Here is a 23663-nt window from a genome sequence, read left to right on the forward strand (position 1 = left end):
GGGCACTTGGGATAGACAATAAAAAATAAAACACTGGTCCTGGGTTTATCATTTTGTTCTTACAAAAATTTACTTAAATGAAGAGGGAAGGGAGAAGTAGGTATTGGGGGGCAGGTCATAAGGGAGAAGACAGAATTGTAAGGAACAAGACAGCAACATGAATGTAGTCTCTAAGTTTGAAGGACTGAAAATGAGAGAAAAAAAGGATCATAATATATTCTTTTAAGTACTATTTTATACCTTATGTAGTATTTTAACAACATGGCCATTTAAAGTATAAAAGAATTAAGTTCTTATATAGAATATAAAATAAAAATCATATGGTCATCTCAATAGGTGCAGAAAAGCACCCGACAAAATATCCTTTCATGATAAAAACATTCAACAACTTGGGTATAAAAGAAACATAGATCAACGTAATAAAGGCCAATATGACAAGACCACCGCTAACATCATACTCAATGGTGAAATGTTGAAAGTTTTTGTTCTAAGATCAGGAACAAGACAAGGATGCCCACCTTCTCCACTCCTATTAAATATAGTACTGGAAGTCCCAGCCAGAGCAATTAGACAAGAAAAATAAATAAAAAGCATCCAAATCATAAAAGGAAAAAGTAAAATTGTCTGTTTGCATATCATATGATTTTATATAAAAGAAAATCCTGAAGACTCCACCAAAAATCTAGAACTAATCAACAAATTCAGCAAAACTTCAGGATACAAAGCCAACATACAGAAATCATTTCTATAAGCAAACAACAAAATTTGCATTTCTATATGCAAACAGCAAAATATTTGAAAAAGAAATACAGGAAACAATCCTATTCACAGTAGCATCAAAACAAAAACAAAAAAACAAAAAACTTGGGAATAAATTCAGCCAAGGAAGGGAAAGATCTGTACACTGAAAACTACAAGACTTTGATGAAAAAAATTAAAGAAGATACAAACCAATGGGAAGATATTCTGTGTTCACGGACTAGAAGAAATAATATTGTTTAACATTCCAACAAAGTCATTTATAGATTTAAGGCAATCTCTATCACAATTCCAATGGCATTTTTCATAGAAATAGAAGAAGCGACCCTTAAAAGATAAGTTATTTTGCCTTGATGACCAATCTAAATTTGTACTCATAGAAGCAGAAAAAGAAGGTAAAGGTAAATTAGGGTGAAATCATTGTAATCTGAGATCCAAAGATCTGTGAGGGCAAGACAATGGGTGTGAACAGTTGGTTATCTAAGAAATCATCATTTTAAAAATATTCTAGTTCAGTGTGCATAAACCACTGAATATAAGAATCATCAAAGGAGTTTATTAATAATAATCTACTTCCACGGACACCTGGATGGCTCAGTCAGCTAAGCATCTAACTTTGATTTCAGCTCAGGTCACGATCTCAGGGTCATGAGATTGAGCCCTGTGTTGGGCTATGTTCAGCACAGAGTCCACTTGAGATCTACCTCTTTCTCCACCCCTCCCCTTGCTCTCTTTCTAAATAAATAAAATCTTTTAAAAATATTAATAATAATCCACTTCCAGACATTCTGATTCAGTAGGTTGAGGTGAGATAGACTAGAGAAACATTCCTATTCAGATGACAAATATAAAGATCATGGTAATATTTATCTAAGTAGTAGAATTTGGATTCAAATACAAGTCTGAGTTTAAAACTCTTGTTCTCTACAATATAATGCAGAAATGCTCCAAGTTACAAATACATATTATTTAATAAATTAGTATAATTCTTTAATGCAGGGTCTCAGTAAGATAGCAACAGTAATAGTAACTATGACAATAAAGATACTTTCAATGTTTAGGAAACTGGCACCAGGCTAAGTAAGAGTAGGATTAAGGCCTAAAAGGGAATATTCTACAAGCCTTCAAGAATAGATTTACTTCAGCAACACAGAAAGAATGATTATAGGAAAAGGTATGTCAGTGTTGTCTCATTTATTCTGGGGGCAAGTGATGTCCACTTTACAGATATAATTATCAGTGGGTTCATTATCTTTGTTTATTCTAGAGTTTTTCATTTTCAGTCAAATTCATCTTCTTGATTAACTCATTCTTTCTCCAAATTAAGACTTTGTTTTTCATTGTTAGTTATTTGATAGCATAGGCAGTTATCAAATAAATAGAACTGTTGTGAAACTGTAAGCAATCAAAACATTTGAGCTTTAAAAAAGCACAAATGCTTGGGATGTCTGGGTGGCTCAGTCGGTTAAGCCCCCAACTCTTGATTTCAGCTCAAGTCATGATCTCATGTGTTGCGGGATCAAGCCCTGCATCAGGCTGCTTGCTCAGTAGGGAGTTTGTGTGAAAGATCCTCTCTCAAAATAAATAAATAAATCTTTAAAAAAGAATAAAAATAATAGATTTTTTTAAAATAAAATAATAAGTATAGATGATTCAAATAAAAATTCTGGCAAAGGGAAGTGAAAATAACATGAGACAATTTTAAAAATCTAGGCCCAAGATTAAAGCAGGCCACATAGTATATCTCTTCCTTCTACTTTTATTGACTTTGATTACATAATGGAGAATCTTAATTCTTCAGCTCTTCGAGGTTGAATGAATTCCAATATTCAGTAATCATGTCTCAAATGGTCTCATGATAAATTGTTAGAGAACTGTGAGAACTTCTGGTAATTTTTTTCTGGGTCGCTAGTCTACTATTTCATTAGAATTACTTTGCTGTTCAAGGTGAAAAACATTTCCCTGAACACAGAGGTAAGTGATTATCAGCACTGACATGTCTCTTTAAGCTCAGACTCTAGATTGATTTCTTTGGCATTAGCAAGTAAAATGGAATTCTCCTACATTGGCAAGCTGTCCATGACCTTTACTCCAAAAAAGAATCAAGAATTCTCAAATGTGTACCTTGAAACAGAATTACAAATTAGGAGCATTATATGATAAATGAACAAGGTAACTGTAACATGTGGCTAAAAGTTGTTAACATCATCATTATCCAGAAAGTGAAGTTAAAAGCAAGTCATTATTAAACTTTTAAGAAAACGTTAGAGTTAGCTCCTGAGTATAAAGTATAGATTCTCAAGGGAATCATAATAGCTAGTTTCTATAAGGAAGATTAAATTCAAGTTGGAGATTAGAAAGAGATCAGAAAGTATCAAAATAAAAACTGACATGTTGTAGCTGCAAAACAGATAAAATGATAACTTCAAAAACTTCATAAACTTCAAATATATACAGTTTACAGCTATCTAGAAAGGGAGGTTTTTTTTTTTTAAGATTTTATTTATTTATTTGTCAGAGAGAGAGAGAGAGAACGAGCACAGACAGACAGAATGGCAGGCAGAGGCAGAGGGAGAAGCAGGCTCCCTGAAGAGCAAGGAGCCCGATGTGGGACTCGATCCCAGGACGCTGGGATCATGACCTGAGCTGAAGGCAGCTGCTTAACCAACTGAGCCACCCAGGCATCCCTAGAAAGGGAGGTTTTTTTTTGCCTTGGGATACTTTAGCAGAATGCTTGTAATGCTAAGAGGTATTTTGGTGTCAAACACATTTAAGCATGTGCATAAATAATACCAAGCATTAGTTAGGCATGTCATGATCAGCAAAAATCACTAATAATTAGGGAAAAAACAATGTTTGCTTATGTCCATTTTCTTTATGATTAACAGGAAAAAAATTGCTTCAAAAATAATCCATCTCAACTTACACAGAAAGAGTAACAGAGACTACCCTACAACCCAGCAATCACACTACTGGGTTATTTACCCTAAAGATACAAATGTAGTGATCTGAAGGGGCACGTGCACCCGAATGTTTAAAGCATCAATGTTCACAATAGTCAAACTATGGAAAGAACCTAGATGTCCATCAACAGATGAATGGATAAAGAAGATGTGGTATATATATATACAATGGAATACCATGCAGCCATTAAAAGAAATGAAATCTTGTGGATGGAAATAGAGGGTATTACGCTTAGGGAAATAAGTCAATCAGAGAAAGACAATTATCATATGATCTCCCTGATATGAGGAAGTTGAGAGGCAACATGGGGGGTATGTGAGGTAGGAAAAGAATAAATGAAACAAGATGGGATTGGGAGGGAGACAAACCATAAGAGACTCTTAATCTCACAAAACAAACTGAGGGTTGCCAGAGGAAGGGAGGTAGGGAAAGGGTGGTTGGGTTATGGAAATTAGGGAGGGTATGTGCTATGGTGAGTGCTGTGAAGTGTGTAAACCTGGGGATCCACAGACCTGTGCTAATAATATAGGTTAATAAAAAATTTTAAAAACAAAACAAAACAAAAAAAACTAAGATTTCAGAACTTTTAAAAAAAGAATAACAGAGACTAATTTTTAAAATGCTTATCACAGAATATTGAAGAATTTAAACATTAAAATATAAATGAGATGTTTCTGTATTTTTACTACAGATTTCCATTATATATGTTATCAGGAACCAAACATGGTATTTATAATGTAAGATTTCCTTATTGTCAATGAAAGAGACATTACTATATAAGAAAGATATGGCTTGGTATAAGATATTGGTGTTTTTATGTTATGAGGAAGTTTCTAATATAGTTTGACCAGGTATTTCATGTCATCCTCAAAATAAATGGTGAGCCATTCATTATTTGAAACATCAACCAACAGAACAAGTTCTTCTGAAATTAGAAAGATAAGATCTTAGAGCTTTATCCACAGGTCTGTACCCACATTCAGTTATTAAACAGACTTTCTCACGTCCATGGCCTAGCATATCAATTCAACAAATGTTTATTAAGTATGAGAGTGAAGAACTATGCTAAATTCCTCACACATACAAAGATAAGTATTTCCCCTATCACGAAGAGAGTTATAAGCAAAGCCAAAACAGATTCATACATAAGTAATACAAAGCAGACTTTAAAATTTCTTTACATATTTATAAATAAAATGTAATTATATCCAATCCAAATTGCTGGCTTTTAATAGAAGGATCAAAAAAGGTATTGTAATATTTTTAATTAGAGGTTTTGTGAATTAAGTAGTTTTTGATTTGTAGACAGAGAAAAGAATTATTTATGAATAAAACACCATGAACATGGGCAGAGATAAGGAAAGACAGCCATGAGAGTAACCCATTTTACCAAAAATCCTATTTATCTAAGACATTAATGGGAGAAAGCTGAAAATATGTAATGAGGCTGGAAGATAGAGCCTTGAGGGTCAAAGTTAAAAGTCTCTATTTAATTTTTACAGTGAGGACCAAATCTAGCTGTGAAAAGAATGACATGATCAGAACTGCACTTTAGGCATACTGTTTTAGCAGTAGTAATAAGAAAAAACTGGAGCAAATGACAAGGAGAAACTAGAAACATGTGTACAGAATAAAACAAAACTCCCAAAATAACTCAGTAAGAGGTAATGAGAGTCTGCACGTGCAAAATGGCAAGAATGATGAAAAGGTAAGGGGTAGGTCAATGTGGAAGACTTTGATGACAGAATGACTGTCACAAATAACCATTAATGACATGAATATTACGAATATCCAGTAAGTTAAGATCATGACTTTGGAAGACATCAGACCTAAATATAGATCCCAGTTTTACCTTTTGGTAGCTGTGTAACCCTGGACAAGTTATTTTACTCTTGATTTCCACATTGAGGATAATAAAACCTACCTCATGGCATTATTGTGATGAATAAAAAAGATAACAATTTTAACATGCTTACCACAATGTCTAGCACATAATTAAAACTTAGTACAATATGAATGCTAGCTTCTAGTATTAGAATTATTTCCAGAGATCAGAGCTTGGCAAGTATTTATTGATTTTTTAGCTGCCACTTCTCACTATTGGTTCACACTGTAGTTGTGGTCATTTATAAACTCCAGAACTTTTTGAATGCAACTCTTCCCCCAATTAAATCTCTCCAATCTTATAATAAACCACTGAATTTTTAGGATATAATTATAGGATTTTATTTTATTGTAACTCCCACTGAATTCTGTTTTTACTTTGAAGCAAAAATCCATTTATTGAGGTAATTTTCCATATAAGTTCAATTATTTGCCATGTTTGCTATTTATTGTTCCTTCACATTTGCAGACCTGATTATGGTGGATGACTAGGCTTTTTTTCATGGCAAATATGGACTAAGACCAACCCAAGAATAAAACATTTAGCACTCCATGAAAGAAATTCCTTTTGGGTTGATATTGAGTGGTTATTTGGAAGTCTGGATAAAATTGGACAAAATCTATGAAACATAAAAATCAAAATGGTAGGGGCGCCTGGGTGGCTCAGTGGGTTAAGCCTCTGCCTTCGGCTCAGGTTGTGATCCCGGGGTCCTGGAATCAAGCCCCGCATCGGGCTCTCTGCTCAGCAGGGAGCCTGCTTCCCTTCCTCTCTCTCTCTGCCTGCCTCTCGGCCTACTTGTGATCTCTCTCTGTCAAATAAATAAATAAAAATCTTTAAAAAAAAAAGCAAAATGGTATGTCTTCAGCAGCACAAGAAAACAGCTCTTTTTCTGTCAGTAACAGAAGGCCATATTAAACTTTTTTTTTTAAACTGGAATAAACTTAAGGCTTGGAAACTTCCAGTACTTCCAAAGGTCACCCTGCTAGTAAGTGGTAGAACAGTAAAACCCTGTCCTTGGACTCTTTAATTCATCTCTAAATAATTAAACATGTTTTTCTATACAAATGGTTTATTTACAATATTGGTTTATATGTACTCCTCTATGCAGTGTTTGCCTTTTCCTTTGCCTTATCATTCAATACACTTTCACTGACAGACTACATGCAAGGTGCTGTGCTAGGCAGGAGGTGATTACAGAGATCAATCAAATATAGATCAAACCATTAAGAAGTCTGTAAGAAATAATATAAAAATGTGTACACCTACAAGACAAAACAGAAGAACAGAACAAATAATATAAAAATGTGTACACCTACAAGACAAAGCAGAACAAAAAAAATTTCATAAGGCATCACGAAAGGGAAAAGCAATTGTGCTGGAAGTTCAGAACAATGACCCCTATATTCTAGAAGACAAGGATATCTCAAAGATCTCCCTAGATTCACTTCAGGTACAAGTTCTTCCTAGGGTAAGATGAAGGACCAAAAAAATAAATAAATAAAAATAAAATTCTGGATTTTTCTTTGCAGGTACATATGGTACATAAATATGCTATTAGCTTCTAAATATTAACAAAGGTCAACAGAATCTATGTATTCCCTAAATATCCTGGAAAATCTGTTGGGACAATCCAAGCCTGGACTTAGTACATACCAGGCTTGAGTCACCATTGCCAAAAAATTTATTCAACTATATAAGACATGAGTTATTTAAGTTAGAAATATTCTGAATGCTATATTCCCCATAAGGTAATAGTTACCACTGCTTAAGATTCAGTTCCACTATTAAAAAAAGCTCATTATGTGCTAAAGAATCAGTTATAATCCTATAACAACCGTCAATTTTATGTTTCAGAAAATTCATTTCCTGAAGTGCTGTGAATCAGATAGGAATTGGATGAGAGAGCTGCCAAAGTCTCTCACAATTCTGAAATTGGTATATTCCTAATATGAAGCTCTAGAAATTATATTTTTGCTTTATAAACACCATTTGTATTCTAGGCAACCTAATCTGTTTCTACTGACCTTTAAGACTTGATGAATGCTAGCACCAAATTAAGTGTATTTTCCTATGGAGACCCCAACACACTCCCCCAACAGTGTTCTCAAGCAGGTTACAGAAGCTTGGTACAAAAACTTAGGTGTTGAATCTTAAAGTCTTGATATACTACAGTAAAAAAATCTCATACTTCAGAAGGTCTACATGTAATTAAAGATTTTACACTGGAAAAGAAAGTAAAATAACAGAAAAGAGGTACACTGGTTGATTTAAAATTGCACAAAACCTGACAACACAACCCCTTTCAAACAATAAATCTTACATGTTATTTATATCCAGGTTTTCCTTAGGATTAAAAACATATAATGCATTTCATACCTGAAGCTTCCTATTTATTTCTTAGAGATATAAGCTAATGAGGCAATAATGTTTTTTTCTATTTCAAATCTCAAAAAAAGCTTTCCTGAAACCTAGATTCTGAAGTCTACTCTAATGATCTTTATGTTATAATCAAATTTCTCTATGGTATATGTATTCACATTTCAGAGTTTTGCACATTGTTTATACACAAGGAGGAAGAAACTGAATATATGACCTGGGAAAATAAATGAAGAGAATAGCACATTTTTTCAGATATTTTATATTCTTTCAAAATTCTAAATTTCATGGGTTGCTAAAGAATGTAGAGATATTTATATTTCTTCAAAATTTACATTCTAGATTATATAAGGTCCTAATTCAACTTAGAAAATGGCTCCATATGCATATTATAAAAACACTTAAAACAGACTAACTTCTGAATTAAAATTTATGCAAGGGAAAATGTAATTTTAACTGGAGCTAGCCTTCACATTAAATGTAAAACCTCCAATCGAATACATTCAACCATAATAAGAATTTAAATTTTAATTCACTTATATTAGTAACATTGTTCAAACTACTACCTGAGGCTAATATTTTAGGAAAACCAGAAACCTCTAATTCAAAAGTAAAAGTTCTTACATAAGATAGTTGATTTTGTATTTTAAATTACTGAACTAGAGTGCCCTCTATTGGAAGAAAAAAGGCAATGAAAGCTAAACAGAACTAAGAATAGTTAAAATACTCCCAAAATTCAAGGCACATCATTAATATGGAAGACACATTTATTAATAATATAAATGCTACAAAATATATTTTCTACATATTTTGATTTCTTCTAAATTACTTTTGAAATTACCTGTCATATTATAATGAACATGTTGGATATTTCATATCACCTAAAATTAAATTTTAACTGAACCCAAACGCCTATACTTCAGCCAATAATGTGAATAAGCAAAATTATTATTCCATATTTAATATTTCAATGTAATATAGAAATAATTTTAATTTAGGACTATGTGGGGAATTTTCTTTGGTGATAAACTGAAAACGTCTCTAACTCAAGAGGTTTTTTAGACACTCTAACTTCAATTCATTCAAAAGAATGAGGCTCAGGGCCACCCAAAACAATTCTGATTTAGTTGCTCTAGTTGGTCATGACGTGGAACCTGAAGGTATCAGTATTTTTTGAAGCCTGTCCAAATATGTCTAATGTATTTCCATTGCTGAGAATCATTAAATCTCTTCCAGAACATTTGACTACAGTTACCATTTTTAGCCTCCCCAAACATCACCTTCAAGACAGAACTCCCCTACTCAAGAGTTTATTCTACTCACCACCAATATTAAACTCCTGACTAGCTTCCCAATTCTAATTATCTTCCCTTAACAAAATAACTAAGTGGTAATGGATATGGTACCAGCCCCAGCCAGACTGCCAGTGTACAGATCCTGGCTCTGGCAATTACCATTTAAACGTGGGAAAATCATAAAAGTTTTCTGTGCCTCCATTTTGACATCTGTAAAATCGGAGGAATAATACCATCTATCTTAGGGTTATTGTGAAGATTAAATCAGTTAAGAAACAAAGTGCTCTGTAAGTGTTAGGTATTCTCGTTACTTGCCTAAATTTGTTCCCCACTACTTTCCAAAATCAACCCTCATGATAAACAATTATTCTCAAATTACATGCTATGTCTCACCTCTGTGCTTTTGCACATACTGTTTCTGCAAGCTGGAATCCTCTCCCATTTACTCACTCACTCATTCATTCATTCATTCTAAAACAAACACAAGACACATCTCCTTCTCCCCCCAGGGCCCAGTTTAGTCTCTCCCTACCTCCATGAAGCCTTCAATGAATACCAGTAAGTCTTCACTAATCTCTCTCTTTTTAAGAAATTCCTTTGGCCACCGGATAATTTATTATGAGAAATGTAGCTGGGAATTCAAGACAGTGGCTCTGAGTTTGAATCCTAGATCTGCCACTTGTCACCTGAGTCATTTCCCAAGTCTATAAACCCACTCTTTGGATTTTTGTGAAGATTAAGTGGCTTAAATCATATAAAGCATTAGAATAGCAAGCAACTAATAAATTTCAGCTCTTATATATCTGTTGTTTCATATTTTAGTCTTGTTTGTATACTGTGTCTAAAGCCTTCTTCTAATAAGAATTTTGAACTCCTTCAAGTCAGGAACCATGTTTCATTACTGCTGTTATAAATCCTGTAACAAATATCTATATAAGCTGATCTATAAGTACTTGATTAAAGTTTTGCATACTTTGAGAGTACAATTCATAACAAAACTCTGCAGAAACATTTTTGATAAACAGAAATATTCAACAAAAGCAAAAGAACCCAAATCAAACACAGGCTATAGAGAAGGGCCAAAGTAACCAGATTACTTTTTAAATATTCAATAACAAGTTTCTACTAGATTAATCTTCTGAAAGGGCGCTTCCAATGATGTCTTTTTATCTGCTCAAAATCCTTTAGATTTTTCTCATTTTCTAAAAAATAAAACTAAAACTCTTATTCTGACATTCAAAATCATCCATGGCCTGACCTCAACCTATCCTTCTAATTTTATTTCCCATCTTTCCACTTTATAAACTCTATTATTCCAGAAGAACTGAACTACTTGCCCTTACTTACATGTACCCTCTGCTTTTCTGCCTCATGTAACCTTTATTATTTAATATGACAATATTTTCAAGGAATACAATGTAAGGTTTGTCACAGGAACAAAGACTGATAACTGAAAGGATAAGCATAGATTTTAAGAAATTCACTTCAATTTATGAGTATTAATTTCTCTTGCTATTATCATAATACAGTCTTTGACTTATAAAAAAACAAACATTTGGCCATCATTCCCCCTAATTATATCACCCTCATAATATCAAACACCCCTGCTATCATTATCTGAAATCTATAAGCTTGAGTAAACATATAGTCTCTAAGTAAAGTGTGCAGACCCCAAGGTGCACAAGATACCCACTGAATAAAAGAAAAAAAGATAGAGTTTCTATTTACACTTACTCTTTATCCTTCTTATTTGAATGTCTCTTGTAGTATATACCTAATTTACATCATACATTCTTAGAACAGAAGATGCATGTAATTTATAAACACATGCACTTGGGATGTTTGCTTAAAATCTGTTTACTATGGTACACACAACAACAACAAACAACAAAAAGTTTAGAAACCAATGGTATAGAAAATCAAGGCTTTCAGAAAATCTGTGGGCTTAGAAGTAGAGGGCCAGAAGCAGTCAGTTTTGAGAAATCTTTAGGGATAGACCTAAAAACCTGAATACAATGTATTATTTATTTAGAATAAATATGTTTTAATTTGTAACAAATCTTCAAGGAAATGTTGAAATGTAATTGGTTTGTAATTTGGAGATGACATAAAACTGTTTAAGATTTTTAAACAGGAAATTCTGTCCTGATGTTAAAGTCATTACAGTAAATATTTCATTAATATAAAATTTTCATTTGGTTAAAACTTATATGTATTTATATATATGTGTGTGTATATAATTAATCATAATTATTCACAAAGAGCTTTTATTGGAGCCAATAATATGATGCTTTAAAAGAGATACCACTGGGGGGAAAAAAAGACAAGAACAAAGACATCCTAGGGAGTAAGACTAGCCATGGAGCTAGACTAGCCATGAGCTTAACTAGCAAGCACTATCCTAGGAAACAAGTTACACATTAAAGAACTAAATGAAACATTTTCATAATAGTCACTATACTTGGCAATTTTTTTAGTTTTCATAAATAATATGACATACCTAACACAATCCACTCTTACTAGCTTTTGAAGAAATCATAATGTTTCTATAACAAATTAAGTTCTAAAAGTGAGTGAAAATTTCATAATACTGCATTTCCTTTAATACCAGTATAAATCCTACCTCTATGTAATACAAAAGAGATATACAAATCCTAATTTTAGATTGATTGATTCTCTACAATTTGGTTTTTTTATTTTTGCTTTTGTTTGTTTTTTTTTTGCTATTGTGTTAATATAAAAGTCTAAATGAGCAAGAATCTCTAACTCATGATTTAGAGTCTGAGCTTAGAAGCTGCATAAGGGGATTTGCATAAGAGTAAAAAATATAGAGGTCAAACTTTCTACAATGTCTCTCCCCTATCATAAATACAAATTGACTAGGGAACAAACACACATAGCCCAGCTCCATCTTTCTTCAAGATGAGATAGACTCAGTTCATAGAGAAAATGGGAAACAAAGACAAAAGGAAGATTTTTTTTTCTTTCTTTGGAAACCAAGATCATCATGCCCAGTAAAACTAAAAGAACATAATCAAAGAAATTATTATTTCTTAGGCAAGTCAACGGTAGCAAGATCATCACAAACTATAAGTGATTTATCAAAGCATTCCTTCCCCTACACATGCAGTTAGAGTAAAATACCAATGAACATCCAAAAAGGAGCAACAGGGAATCTGACATTTGACACTGGAAGAATCTGAAGATAGGATAATGCACAAATCCCATGCCTCTCAGATACACATTGAATCGGCAAAGACAGAAGCACTGTCTTCCTTGCCCCCTTACTTACTACACTCTGGCTTCCATTTTTCCCAAGTTCTTCCTCTGAAATCTTGCTCAAATTATCTAAGTAGTGGTCTGATATTGTGTGGCACAAATCTTCAAAAGAATAATCCTTTTCTTGACAGAGTTTTATTTCATCCAAGAGTTTTGATAATTCTCCAGTCACAGTTTCACCTGTAAAAAGACAGTAATTTTTTTCAAAGTTTCAAGAAAGGCTTTTGCTAAAACTTTCTATTAACTAATAAAAATATGACTAGTATGATGATAGAACTCATAATCTGTCAAACAAGATTTAGCAAGTCAGAAAATATTCTTAGTAGTAAACTATAATAAGTATAAAAATATTAAAAGACAAGGATAAATCCCAATTTTGCCTATTATTGCTCTTATTCAAAATAGAAGTATTAAAGGTTTATATATGTATAGTACATAAAAGCATCTGGAATTACAATTCCTAAGATTTCATCCATTGTAACATTTAAACTTCAACAATCTTTCACTGGCATTATATATTGTTCATGGACAGAATTCACTCAACTCATTAACAAATATTAAATGATACCAGAAGTCTCCTTCCTAGGTTCAATTAAAAAAAAATGATAGAACATATTTAGATAAATAATGATATAAGTAATAAATTAGAATTGTGCTATGTGACACGAAGGAAAAACACAGAAGGAATGGACAAATACTATGCATCATCTATCAAAATATGAATATTTTTAGGCTGCATGCAAATATGCATTTTTTTTTAAAGATTTTATTTATTTATTTGACAGAGAGAGATCACAAGTAGACAGAGAGGCAAGCAGAGAGAGAGAGGAGGAAGCAGGCTCCCTGCTGAGCAGAGAGCCCGATGCGGGACTCGATCCCAGGACCCTGAGATCATGACCCGAGCCAAAGGCAGCGGCTCAACCCACTGAGCCACCCAGGCGCCCACAAATATGCATTTTTTAAAATCATTTTCAGAAAGATACCTTATACCTGTAATTTCTTCTGGGGAAAAACTAAAACTCCAGTAGTTATAACCCAGATATCAATATTTTTATTCTGCATTAAAAATATATTTTAGAAAGGGGCACCTGGATGTCTCAGTCATCTGACTCTTGATTTCGGCTCAGGTCATGATCTCAGGGTCCTGGGATGGAGTCCTATGATAAACAGCAAGCCCCCGTGTTGGGCTCTGAACTCTGTACAGATTCTTTCTCTCCCTCTGCCCCTTCCCTCACTCACACATGCTCTCACACTCTCAAATAATTAATTAATTTTAGGAAAAATATCTACTGTGAAATATCCACTCCGTGTAAACTTCATGACAGAAGGGATTGCTAATTTTGCTTACTACTGTGTCAGGTCCAAGAGTAGGGTCTGACATATAGAAAAGTTCAATAAATGCTGACTGAACGGCACCTGACTGAATGGCACCTGGGTGGCTTAGTTGGTTAAGTGGCTGAATCTTGGTTTTGGTTGAGATCATGGTTGATAGGGTTGTGAGACTGAGCCTTGTGATAACTGTCAAACCCCCATCATGGGCTCTTTGTTGATGGAGCCTGCTTAAAAGTTTCTCTCCTTGCCCCTACCATCTCCCTCTCCTTAAAAAAAAAAAAAAAAAAAAAAAAAAAAAAAATTTAAAATGCTGGCTGAATAAATGGATAAAATATAGAGTCTAAGATACAACTTATTAGACCTGAAACTTTTACAAGTGTTAACCTTTTTGTACATATAGGACAGATTTATACATAAACATCTAGTATTATTTCAAGGGCTTTATAATTAGCTACTCACTCTTAGTCTTTTGGGAAGGAGACTCAATAGGAGATGAAATATGTATTTCTTGTGTTGTATCTTCTTGTACATGCTCTTCAAGGGCTGGTGATCTTCCCACACCTTCCAAATATTCTGTGTATACAAGTTTTTGAAATTACATAGTCAAATTCATTTACTTTAAAATCAATAACTTTATGTTTTATTTCTGATGATCAGTTTTTCATTTATTTCCTCATATCCTAAATATATCTTAAGCTTTTAAAAGAACTTCAAAAACCAAACAAACTGAAAGAACTTCATGATGAACTATTAATTTAAATATTTTAAATTAAAACACAAAAGATACTTAGGAAGAGATTCACAAATCCTTTTTGTGAAAACCAAACTGGTCACATTGTCCTTAAAAATAAATTCACCTGTTACAAACATAGTAACATCCTTCGTTTCCTAAATATATTCTACCTGAAGATTTAAAACCCTCTGAAAGATGCTTTGAATAGACTTGATACCTAAACAGGGATATCAAATTCAGATAGCCACAACAACCAGTCAGGTAATATAAATGAATGAAATTTATGTCATAACAGTGTTTACTCTTATAATATAAGCATAATTGCATATTAAACTTTATTTCTGCAGAGAAATAATGTTCATTCTCATTCTTGAAGTAATGTTCCACACTCAGCCTGTCTCTCATTTTTCCAATTTTGATGAAGACATAACAACAGCAATAGCAGCTAAAACTTATATATATGGCTTACTATGCACCCAGCAGTGTTCTAAGTATTTAAAATAAGTTAACTCACTTGACCCTCACAAAAGTATGACACAGGCACCATTACAATCTCAGCTTTAGAGATGAAAACTCAAGGAGAAGAATTTTAAGTTGACCATATTCATACAGCTAATATAGGGACCTTTTACTTATATGTCTTTATTCAGAAGGTATCTTTTTCTTAACGTCTAGTTAGAAAGTCTGTGCTTTCATGCCAACCAACTGTGTCTTCATATCAACCAGTTTCTACCTAAGGGCAATTCTACTAAGCAAAGAAAGCAACCTATGGAAGTCTATCCTTAAAATTTTTGACCCAGTATAGTCATTATGTAAAGTGAATTCCTCCTCCAGGACACAAATAGTAATTTTATCTACTTCTAAACTGGTTTTAGTGAGATAACTTTTCATAAAACTTAAAATGTACCACTGATTTATGACCCAGGAATGAAAAGAATATAGATAACATGTTCATATTCTAAAATCTGCCAACAATTTTAAAAATTCAAAGATGTCCCATATACCCTATCACAAGTTGACATACCTACAATGAACCTTGGTGAAATAAAAGAACACAGATATTTAGCTCCTATATAACAACAATTTCATCTCAGGTAAAACAATACAGTAAATGTCTGCAATTACATCATGTCCTCTATTTAGTGGATGACATTTATTTTGCTTTTCCCAAAAGAAATATTATTCACAAGCCTCTGTTTAAAATTTTTAAAGTTCAGTTAGAAACAAAAGTTCAATATAAAATATAAAGTGCCTATAGGGAGAAGACAAAAACGTTGTATACCACTTTTTTTTCTTTTTTTGTTTTCATTCAACTTGCTATTTTTTTAAGATTGTATTTATTTATTTGACAGAGAAAGAGACAGGGAGAGAGGGAACACAAGCAGGGGGAGTGGGAGAGGGAGAAGCAAGCTTCCTGCACAGGGAACCCAATGTGGAGCTCAGTCCCAGAACCCTGGGATCATGACCTGAGGCGAAGGCAGAGGCTTAATGACTGAGCCACCCAGTTGCCTCTCAACTTGATTTTTAATTTGAATACAAAGAGCCACTCTTGTACCCTCTGATTTATCTTTATATGCGCTTAACTGCAATTAACTTATTTAACAAGAAAATTGTAGGGGACTGAACTTCCATTCCTTGAAACTTTTGAAAATAAAGAGAGAACAGAGCATGAATGACTTCTGTAGCTCATCTATTCTTTTTACAAACCTTCTTTGGCTTTTGTTGACTCCCCTTATCTATGCATCACTTGACCAACTTGGTTTTAATTCATTTATCTCCCGCAGGACAAAACTGTTCTTCAGCTTCCCAACTAATATCCAAGGAAACCATCCCACCTCCCTTCCCTATTACACTCGCCACCCATCTGCAATAATCAGCTAATCCCTGCTGACCAGTGTAGAAGCTACCTGGAAAGGAGAATGTCTGGATTTTTAAGGGAACATACTACATGCCAGGCCTAATCATGAAGCAAAAAGGTGAAGTATTTAAATCTAAATTTTCATTAAATTTTTTAGATCAAAACAGGGAAGTATATAATCCTGCAAATAAAAAATTAGGTTTGGTTCCCAAACCTTCAGTAGACCTAATGCCTGTACCTAATTACACATGTACTTAAGTGACCTTTACCAAAAAACAAAAGCTTGCAAAACTGAATTATCTTGTACTGCTGGATTAAGGAAAAAATAATCTGTATTACCAAAGTACAATTTGTTGTTGTTGTTGTTGTTGTTGTTGTTGTGTTAACCCGGCATTTATATTCCAGGTCTACCACCTAAAATAGGATATATGAGTTTGAGCAAGTCAGCCTCTCAGAGCTTCAGTTTCCCTCATGTGCAAAAAGGAGAATAATGAGATCAGATTTACCTCCCTCACAAAGTTATAGAAATCAGATAAAATAATGGAAAATCCCTGAAAACTCTTAAAGCATTATTCAAATATAAGATCATCATTACTTTATAGCCTTATTACTTTTAAGTTGATAACTACATATTTACTATATAGATTTAAAAGATCTTTTAATATCTAATGAAAATAGTCATTTTCTGTTGAAAACAGAAACTAAACATTAAAAATTATTATTTTTTAGTTTAAGTCTACCAGAAAAAACTATAAATAATAAGTTCATTCAAAAGCAAACATTAACTGAAAACTCAAGAAAGAACAATGGTAGATTTATTTTAATCTTAACTTTAAGATAAAGTCATCCATTACTCACTATTGTTTACCTTGTAAGAGTGTTGCAATCTGGAGAGATTTCTGAGATGGATGTTCTTTCAGAATGTCTAAGACAGTTCGACCTAAGCTATCCCTTATGTTGGCATCAATTCCTGAAAGAAAAAGCAAAACCCACTAAATGCACACCACTGAAGTGTCATCAGAAGATAGTGGCAATATGTAACACTCTAATATCAAATATAAACAGACCAAGCACCAAAATGATTTTTTTAAAAAATTAAATCCTAAACACAAACACATACACACACGCACGCGCGCACACACACGCAATTTTATTAAGAAAGAAGGTGGGGGCATACTGCTAACAAAGATTATGAACATTCTTGATAATGGATTAAGGTTTCAAGGGCACTGACCCAATCATTAAGATTGCTTTTTATAATTAAGGCTACTTTGGATTATAACTAGTTAAATGATATGCTATCAAGCTGAAAAATTTTATTGATTTAGAATGTCAATTCCTAAAGTATAATAATGGTTCTGTGATATATATATTTTGTAAAATATGGTAAAATTTTTAAAATAATAATGTATCACTCTTAAAACACTGGAGTACTCACAAAATTTGAAAAAGGATGATTATTTTGTGTGGAGGCCAAGAAAAACAAGGCTGTACCCACCTCGAGTCTAGCCCTGACATAAGTACAGCCATCATGACAAAGCAAAAGCTGGCACCTTGCACCCCCTCTCCACCCGCTCCCCTCCCCTCGGTAGTATGTGTGAACAAATAGTTAACTTGCAGAGATCACAATCCTCCAAGACAGGAGTCTCCCTCAGTTTACAAATGTCCCAGTGCTAAATCTCACTAACAAGGACACTTGATAGGAGGAATGTGTCATTCCACCAGAAAACCCAACTGTCTTCATGTTAGTGCCTCATTAGAGGGAAAAATGACCTTGGCCTGATAATAACCAGGCCTCCAATATCTTGACAGTCTTCTTTACCTGATAGCCCTTCTGAACACCCACTTTGTCCTCACCCACCGCCAAGTCCACCCCTACTCTGCCTTTAAAAACTCTGACTGTAATCTCGTTCGGGGTCCAAGTCCCTACTCCGCTGTGTCAGGTATACTTGGGCCCAAGCTTAAGCTTGCTGAATAAACCCTCGTGTGATTACATCGATGTTGGCTCCTTGGTGGTCTCTTAGACGCGAAAACTCGGGCATAACATTTTGTACTGTCCAAATACTATTTGTCCAGCTACAAAGTCAAATATCTCTTATTTACTTATGCAAGATTATGTTTAATGTAAACCATACTCAATCATCTACCTGATGATCACACTTCCTGACGTTTGTAAACTAAAACATCATTGGAATTATTTTAATTCTAAAAATACTTATTGTACTAAAGAACTTATTTCAATGTAGCAAATAGCTTTCACTACCCCAAAAAGGTTTATAAACTTTCCAAACATCTACCTGAAAACAAAGCCATTTTCAGATTCTGGCCCCAAATATTAGTTCACTGTAACAAGATAATTAAGTATTTGCTTAAATTTGTATAGAAATGTGTTATCAGCACATATGTGATTTGTTGCCTATAAGGCTAATTACATCACTGTTACATGTCAAAATTACATGTACATGAAATTTTAACTTTGTATAACTATAATCAAAATGCCATAGTCTGCCAATTTTTTTTTACAGTGGAAAATAAATACAATAACTGTAGTCCATAACATAAAAGATTCACATCAATTATTTCCAAGTATGAATTTATACCCATGATTTTTGATCCTAACAAAAATCCAATCTCAGTTTCAATTTTATTTTATTTCATTCAGAATATACATATGAAAACAAGCCTACTATGTTGTTCCTTCAAACCATTCCCTCTTAAAGATTCCCTTTAAATCACTGCTGCTTAGAAACAATAGCCACTCAGCTGATGAAATAACAAGGTAAATTTACCTTAAGGATACAGAACTCTAATTTCTGTTTACCATAGTTCCCAATATAATAAACCAGGGTAATTTTATGTTCTTTCATAAACCAAGCAATTGTCATAACTTCATAAGGATCAGTTCCTCCCTCTTGTACAAGGCAGAGAATTCCTTTGCCTCCTGATAGATTCTCTAATATATTTCAATGTGATTTAAATATATATAAGTATAATTTCTAAGAGCTTTTTACTGACACATCTATGGAGTAAAGGAAGGGGCATATTTATATCAATTTTATCTAAACACTGAGGTTCATTCTACATGGTATGAATACACATTTGCAATGGGAAGTAAAGGTAAAAGTAAGGGTGATTATGAAAAAAAAAATGTGCCATTTCCCTTTGTCTACTCCTAAAATAGAAATTCTATTTGGAAGAATAATCTCCATGGAGAATCACGATAGTTACCTGTTTCTAACAGAACTCTCACAACATCCACCTTTCCGAATAAAGCTGCTTCATGAAGTGCACTCCCCTTTTCTGTCTGGAAAAAAAAGAAAAAAGAGAAAAAAGCACAGTTGCTTTAGGAGTGCTTATAAGTTAAAAAAAAAATTATGACCTTATTTATCCATACATATTCTCTGTAATCTCAGCACTCCCTGACAGAAAGGTACTACGGAATAAAGAAGAGATTCTAAGAACAAAATCCAAATGCTTGGATTTGTAAAACACCTCTGCTTCTGAATAGCCATTTGACCTTGTTACATTGGTAAGCGACTCACCTTCTCTTAGCCGTGGTTGTTCTCAAGTGTAAAAATAGGCAGTAATGACTATCTCATGAGGTTTTTGTGAGTATCCATTGACTCCACCCAATTCATACATTGCATTCATTTATTAGACACCAATTATATCCCAACAATAGTTGACGGGTGTTCTGAGGTATAGAAATATGATGCCGACCCTTGTATATTCACTTTCTATTTGAGGAAACAGATGTACAAAGTAATATTTATGATAAAGGAAATCTAAACAATTTAATATGGTTTACAAAACCCAGATGATCTTTTCCCTCCTCCCCTCTCCACACTTTCTCCTGTCCACCCTGATTCTCCTCAGGATCTTATACCTTGTGCTTCAGGCATACCGAACTTTTTCACATTAGTCTCAGTCCCTAGAGATCTCAGAAGCCCCTCTGCCTGGTGGGATCCAACCCTCTGCCTAATGGGATCCAACCCTAGCCCTCTATCTCACTATCACCCATTCACTAGTTCTCAATCTTCAGTATGAATAGGAATTCCTTAGAGAGCTTGTCAAAAGCCAGATTTCTGGACCCTATTCCCAGCTTCTGATTCAGCAGCCTGGGATAGGCCCAAGACTTTCCATTCCTAACAAATTCCCAGGTGATACTGAGGTTCTAGTACACTTTGACAACCATTGACCTATATGTCAAATCTCAGCTTGAATATAATTTCATATAAGAAGATATTGCTAGCCCCTAGGTCTAGTGCTGTTCCTGTATATTCCACATCAATCTATTTTTTCCTCATCATAACACTTATACTACATATGTCATCTGATGGTCTATTTCTCTTAACAAACTATAAGTTTAGTGTAAATGTGGACCACATCTCTTTTTTTTTTTCATCATTGTATCCCTAATGTCTACTAAAGTATCTTGAAAATGTACATATTTAAGAATTGTTGAGGCACCTGGGTGGCTCAGTGGGTTAAAGCCTCTGCCTTAGGCTCAGGTCATGGTCCAGGGGTCCTGGGATCGAGCCCCGCATCGGGCTCTCTGCTTGGCAGGGAGCCTGCTTCCCCCTCTCTCTCTCTGCCTCTCTGCCTACTTGTGATCTCTGTCAAGTAAATAAATAAAATCTTTAAAAAAAATTGTTTTGAGGGCAAAAGGTAAACGGGGAGGAAAACAGCATGGAAAAGAAGAATCGTGAGAAATGCAGGAAGGGATTGGTTCCTACCTTGAAAAGATCAAGGAAAATTTCAAAGAAGCAGCTTTCTGAGCTATACAAACACTAGGTTTTTCTCTCACTTTTTTTCTTTTTCTCTCAAGAATTTAATAAATTTCTAGGTCCTCAGTATGTGTGCATGTGTGTGTTAAATATTGTCACTGTAGCAATTCTGTCCCCTTGTACTAAAACTGGTCTCTACTGTGGGATTCTAATCTCAATGCAAGATAAAAATAACATAAAATAACATTTAGTGTAAAAACTTTGTTAATCAATAAAATCCTATTGTATAATTAACCCAATCTAAAATGGTTGGGGCACCTGGGTGGCTCAGTGGGTTGAGCCGCTGCCTTCGGCTCGGGTCATGATCCCAGGTCCTGGGTTCGAGCCCCGCATCGGGCTTTCTGCTCAGCGGGGAGCCTGCTTCCTCCTCTCTCTCTGCCTGCCTCTCTGCCTACTTGTGATTTCTCTCTGTCAAATAAATAAATAAAATCTTTAAAAAAAAAAAATAAAAAATAAAATGGTTTATAAATGCATTATTAAGGAGACTGAGGATCAATGTGATCTAAATTTATCTTCAAAGGCAGCATGACTGAAATGTATTTGTCTTATAATTTAACTGTCATAATATGTAGAGACACAAATGAAAATGGAAATAAGGGACACCTGAGTGGCAGAATCAGTAGAGCACTGGACTCTTGGTTTCAGCTCAGGTGGTGATCTCAGGGTTATGATATCAAGCCCTGTATTGGACTCCATGCTCCTTGGAGAGTCTGCTTAAGATTCTCTCTCCCTCTGCCACTTCCCCCTCACTAGAATGGATGGATAAATCTTTTTTAAAAATTAAATAAAAATAATTTATAAATATATAGCCCTGTGCAGAAGGGAAAATAAACTATGGAAACTTAATTAACTCCTTAAAAAAAATAATCTCAATATGGGGCACAAATGCTTTATTATTTTAATTTCTTAAAAATATCTCTTCAAATAATCTAATTCTTTTTACTGTCAGTGTGTTTTTCAACCAAATTTCTGATTACTAATTTGATTTCCTTCCGTTCTTAAAAAATTGTGAACTATATGTTAGAAAAACTCTTCCTGGGATAGCATACCTTAAATATTACGAAAAACTAAACAATGTTTTAAATACAGGGATGAAAAGGAAAAATAATAGAATTCCTAAGAGCCTAGGGGAGGGAAGGAGGGACAGAAACTATGAACCCAGGGTTGTAGTGGAATAAGAAACCATTCCAGGGAATCTGGTAATCCCAGCAGAGTAATGCTTGGGCTTTAACCAGCTACTCAAGGAGAAAGTGGGAAGAGGGAAGGAGACAAAGAAGCACAAGAAAGTTGAGAAGATAGATCAAGGACCCCTGCAAAAATCTAAAACTCCTAGGGGCACCTGGCTGGCTCAGCAGGTACAGCATGCAACTCTTGATCTTAGAGTCATGAGTTCTAGCCCCATGATGGACATTGAGATTACTTAAAAAAAAAAAAAAAAAAAAAATCTAGGGCACCTGGGTGGTTCAGTGGGTGAAGCCTCTGCCTTCAGCTCAGGTCATGATCTCAGGGTCCTGAGATCAAGCCCCACATCGGGCTCCTTGCTCAGCGGGGAGCCTGCTTCCCCCTCTCTCTCTACCTGCCTCTCTGCCTACTTGTGATCTCTCTCTGTGTGTCAAATAAGTAAATATAATCTTTAAAAAAAAAAATCTAAAACTCCCAAAGAACATCTTCAGTAAAAAATAATAACATTAAAAAATAAAAAATAAACTAATTAAATAAAAATTAAATGTGTTGCACAGAAGGAGAAATTAAAAATGTCTACCTAGATCTTAGTTCTAGTTCTTAGCTCTACTCCACTTAGTTTTAAGTGGAGCAGAGTAGCAAAAACAACTCGCCACAAAATTTCTAACCACAGTTCTGCTCTCACATGGGCTTGGGGCCATAATTACACAACCTCTGTGCTCCTCCAACCCTCCGATCCTGAGCCAAAAATGTAAAAGGAAGTGATCCTGGGTTTTTATAGTACCAGGCAAACATAAATGCTTAGTAAAAGCAGATCTAAATCTTCGTGAAAAAAAAAAAATACACTTTAAACTCAGGCCTCTGAGAATTCCAACGGATAAAGCTCTAAGAAACACAGATTTAAAATCAGAATCACTGAACATGAAAGAAAACAAGCCATGAGAAAGAATTCATAGAAATAAAAAGAATAAAACCTATTAAAACTTCACATGTCATATGATGACCAGCTACAGAATATAATATATATGTATATATATATATATACACGATCAATAAGATGGAAGAACAAAAAGAGGATATCAAATATAACTAAAGAAGAGGAGAATCAAAATTGGCCAGATTTGAAAATGAATTAGACAACATTTCTAGAAATGTAAAACATAATGTCTTAAATGGAAAGATTTAGTAACAGATAAGATAGAGCTGGAAAAAC

The 23663-nt window shown here is 34.1% G+C and overlaps 1 protein-coding gene across 12 annotated transcripts in view; it reads right to left on the reverse strand.

Annotated features, from left to right (window-relative positions):
- The window catches only part of ANKS1B (ankyrin repeat and sterile alpha motif domain containing 1B), a 1143054-nt gene that overhangs the window by 945726 nt on the left and 173665 nt on the right, over positions 1–23663 (reverse strand). For all 12 annotated transcript variants that reach the window (XM_047741072.1, XM_047741077.1, XM_047741075.1 and 9 more), the window contains exons 5-8: positions 19710–19785; positions 17350–17451; positions 14350–14463; positions 12572–12738 (exon numbers count right to left, since the gene is read on the reverse strand). In XM_047741072.1, the coding sequence (XP_047597028.1) occupies positions 12572–12738; positions 14350–14463; positions 17350–17451; positions 19710–19785 (459 nt within the window). The remainder of the gene's footprint in view (positions 1–12571; positions 12739–14349; positions 14464–17349; positions 17452–19709; positions 19786–23663) is intronic.

This window comes from Lutra lutra, chromosome 8 (genome assembly GCF_902655055.1).
Source record: "Lutra lutra chromosome 8, mLutLut1.2, whole genome shotgun sequence".
Taxonomy (NCBI): Eukaryota; Metazoa; Chordata; class Mammalia; order Carnivora; family Mustelidae; genus Lutra; species Lutra lutra.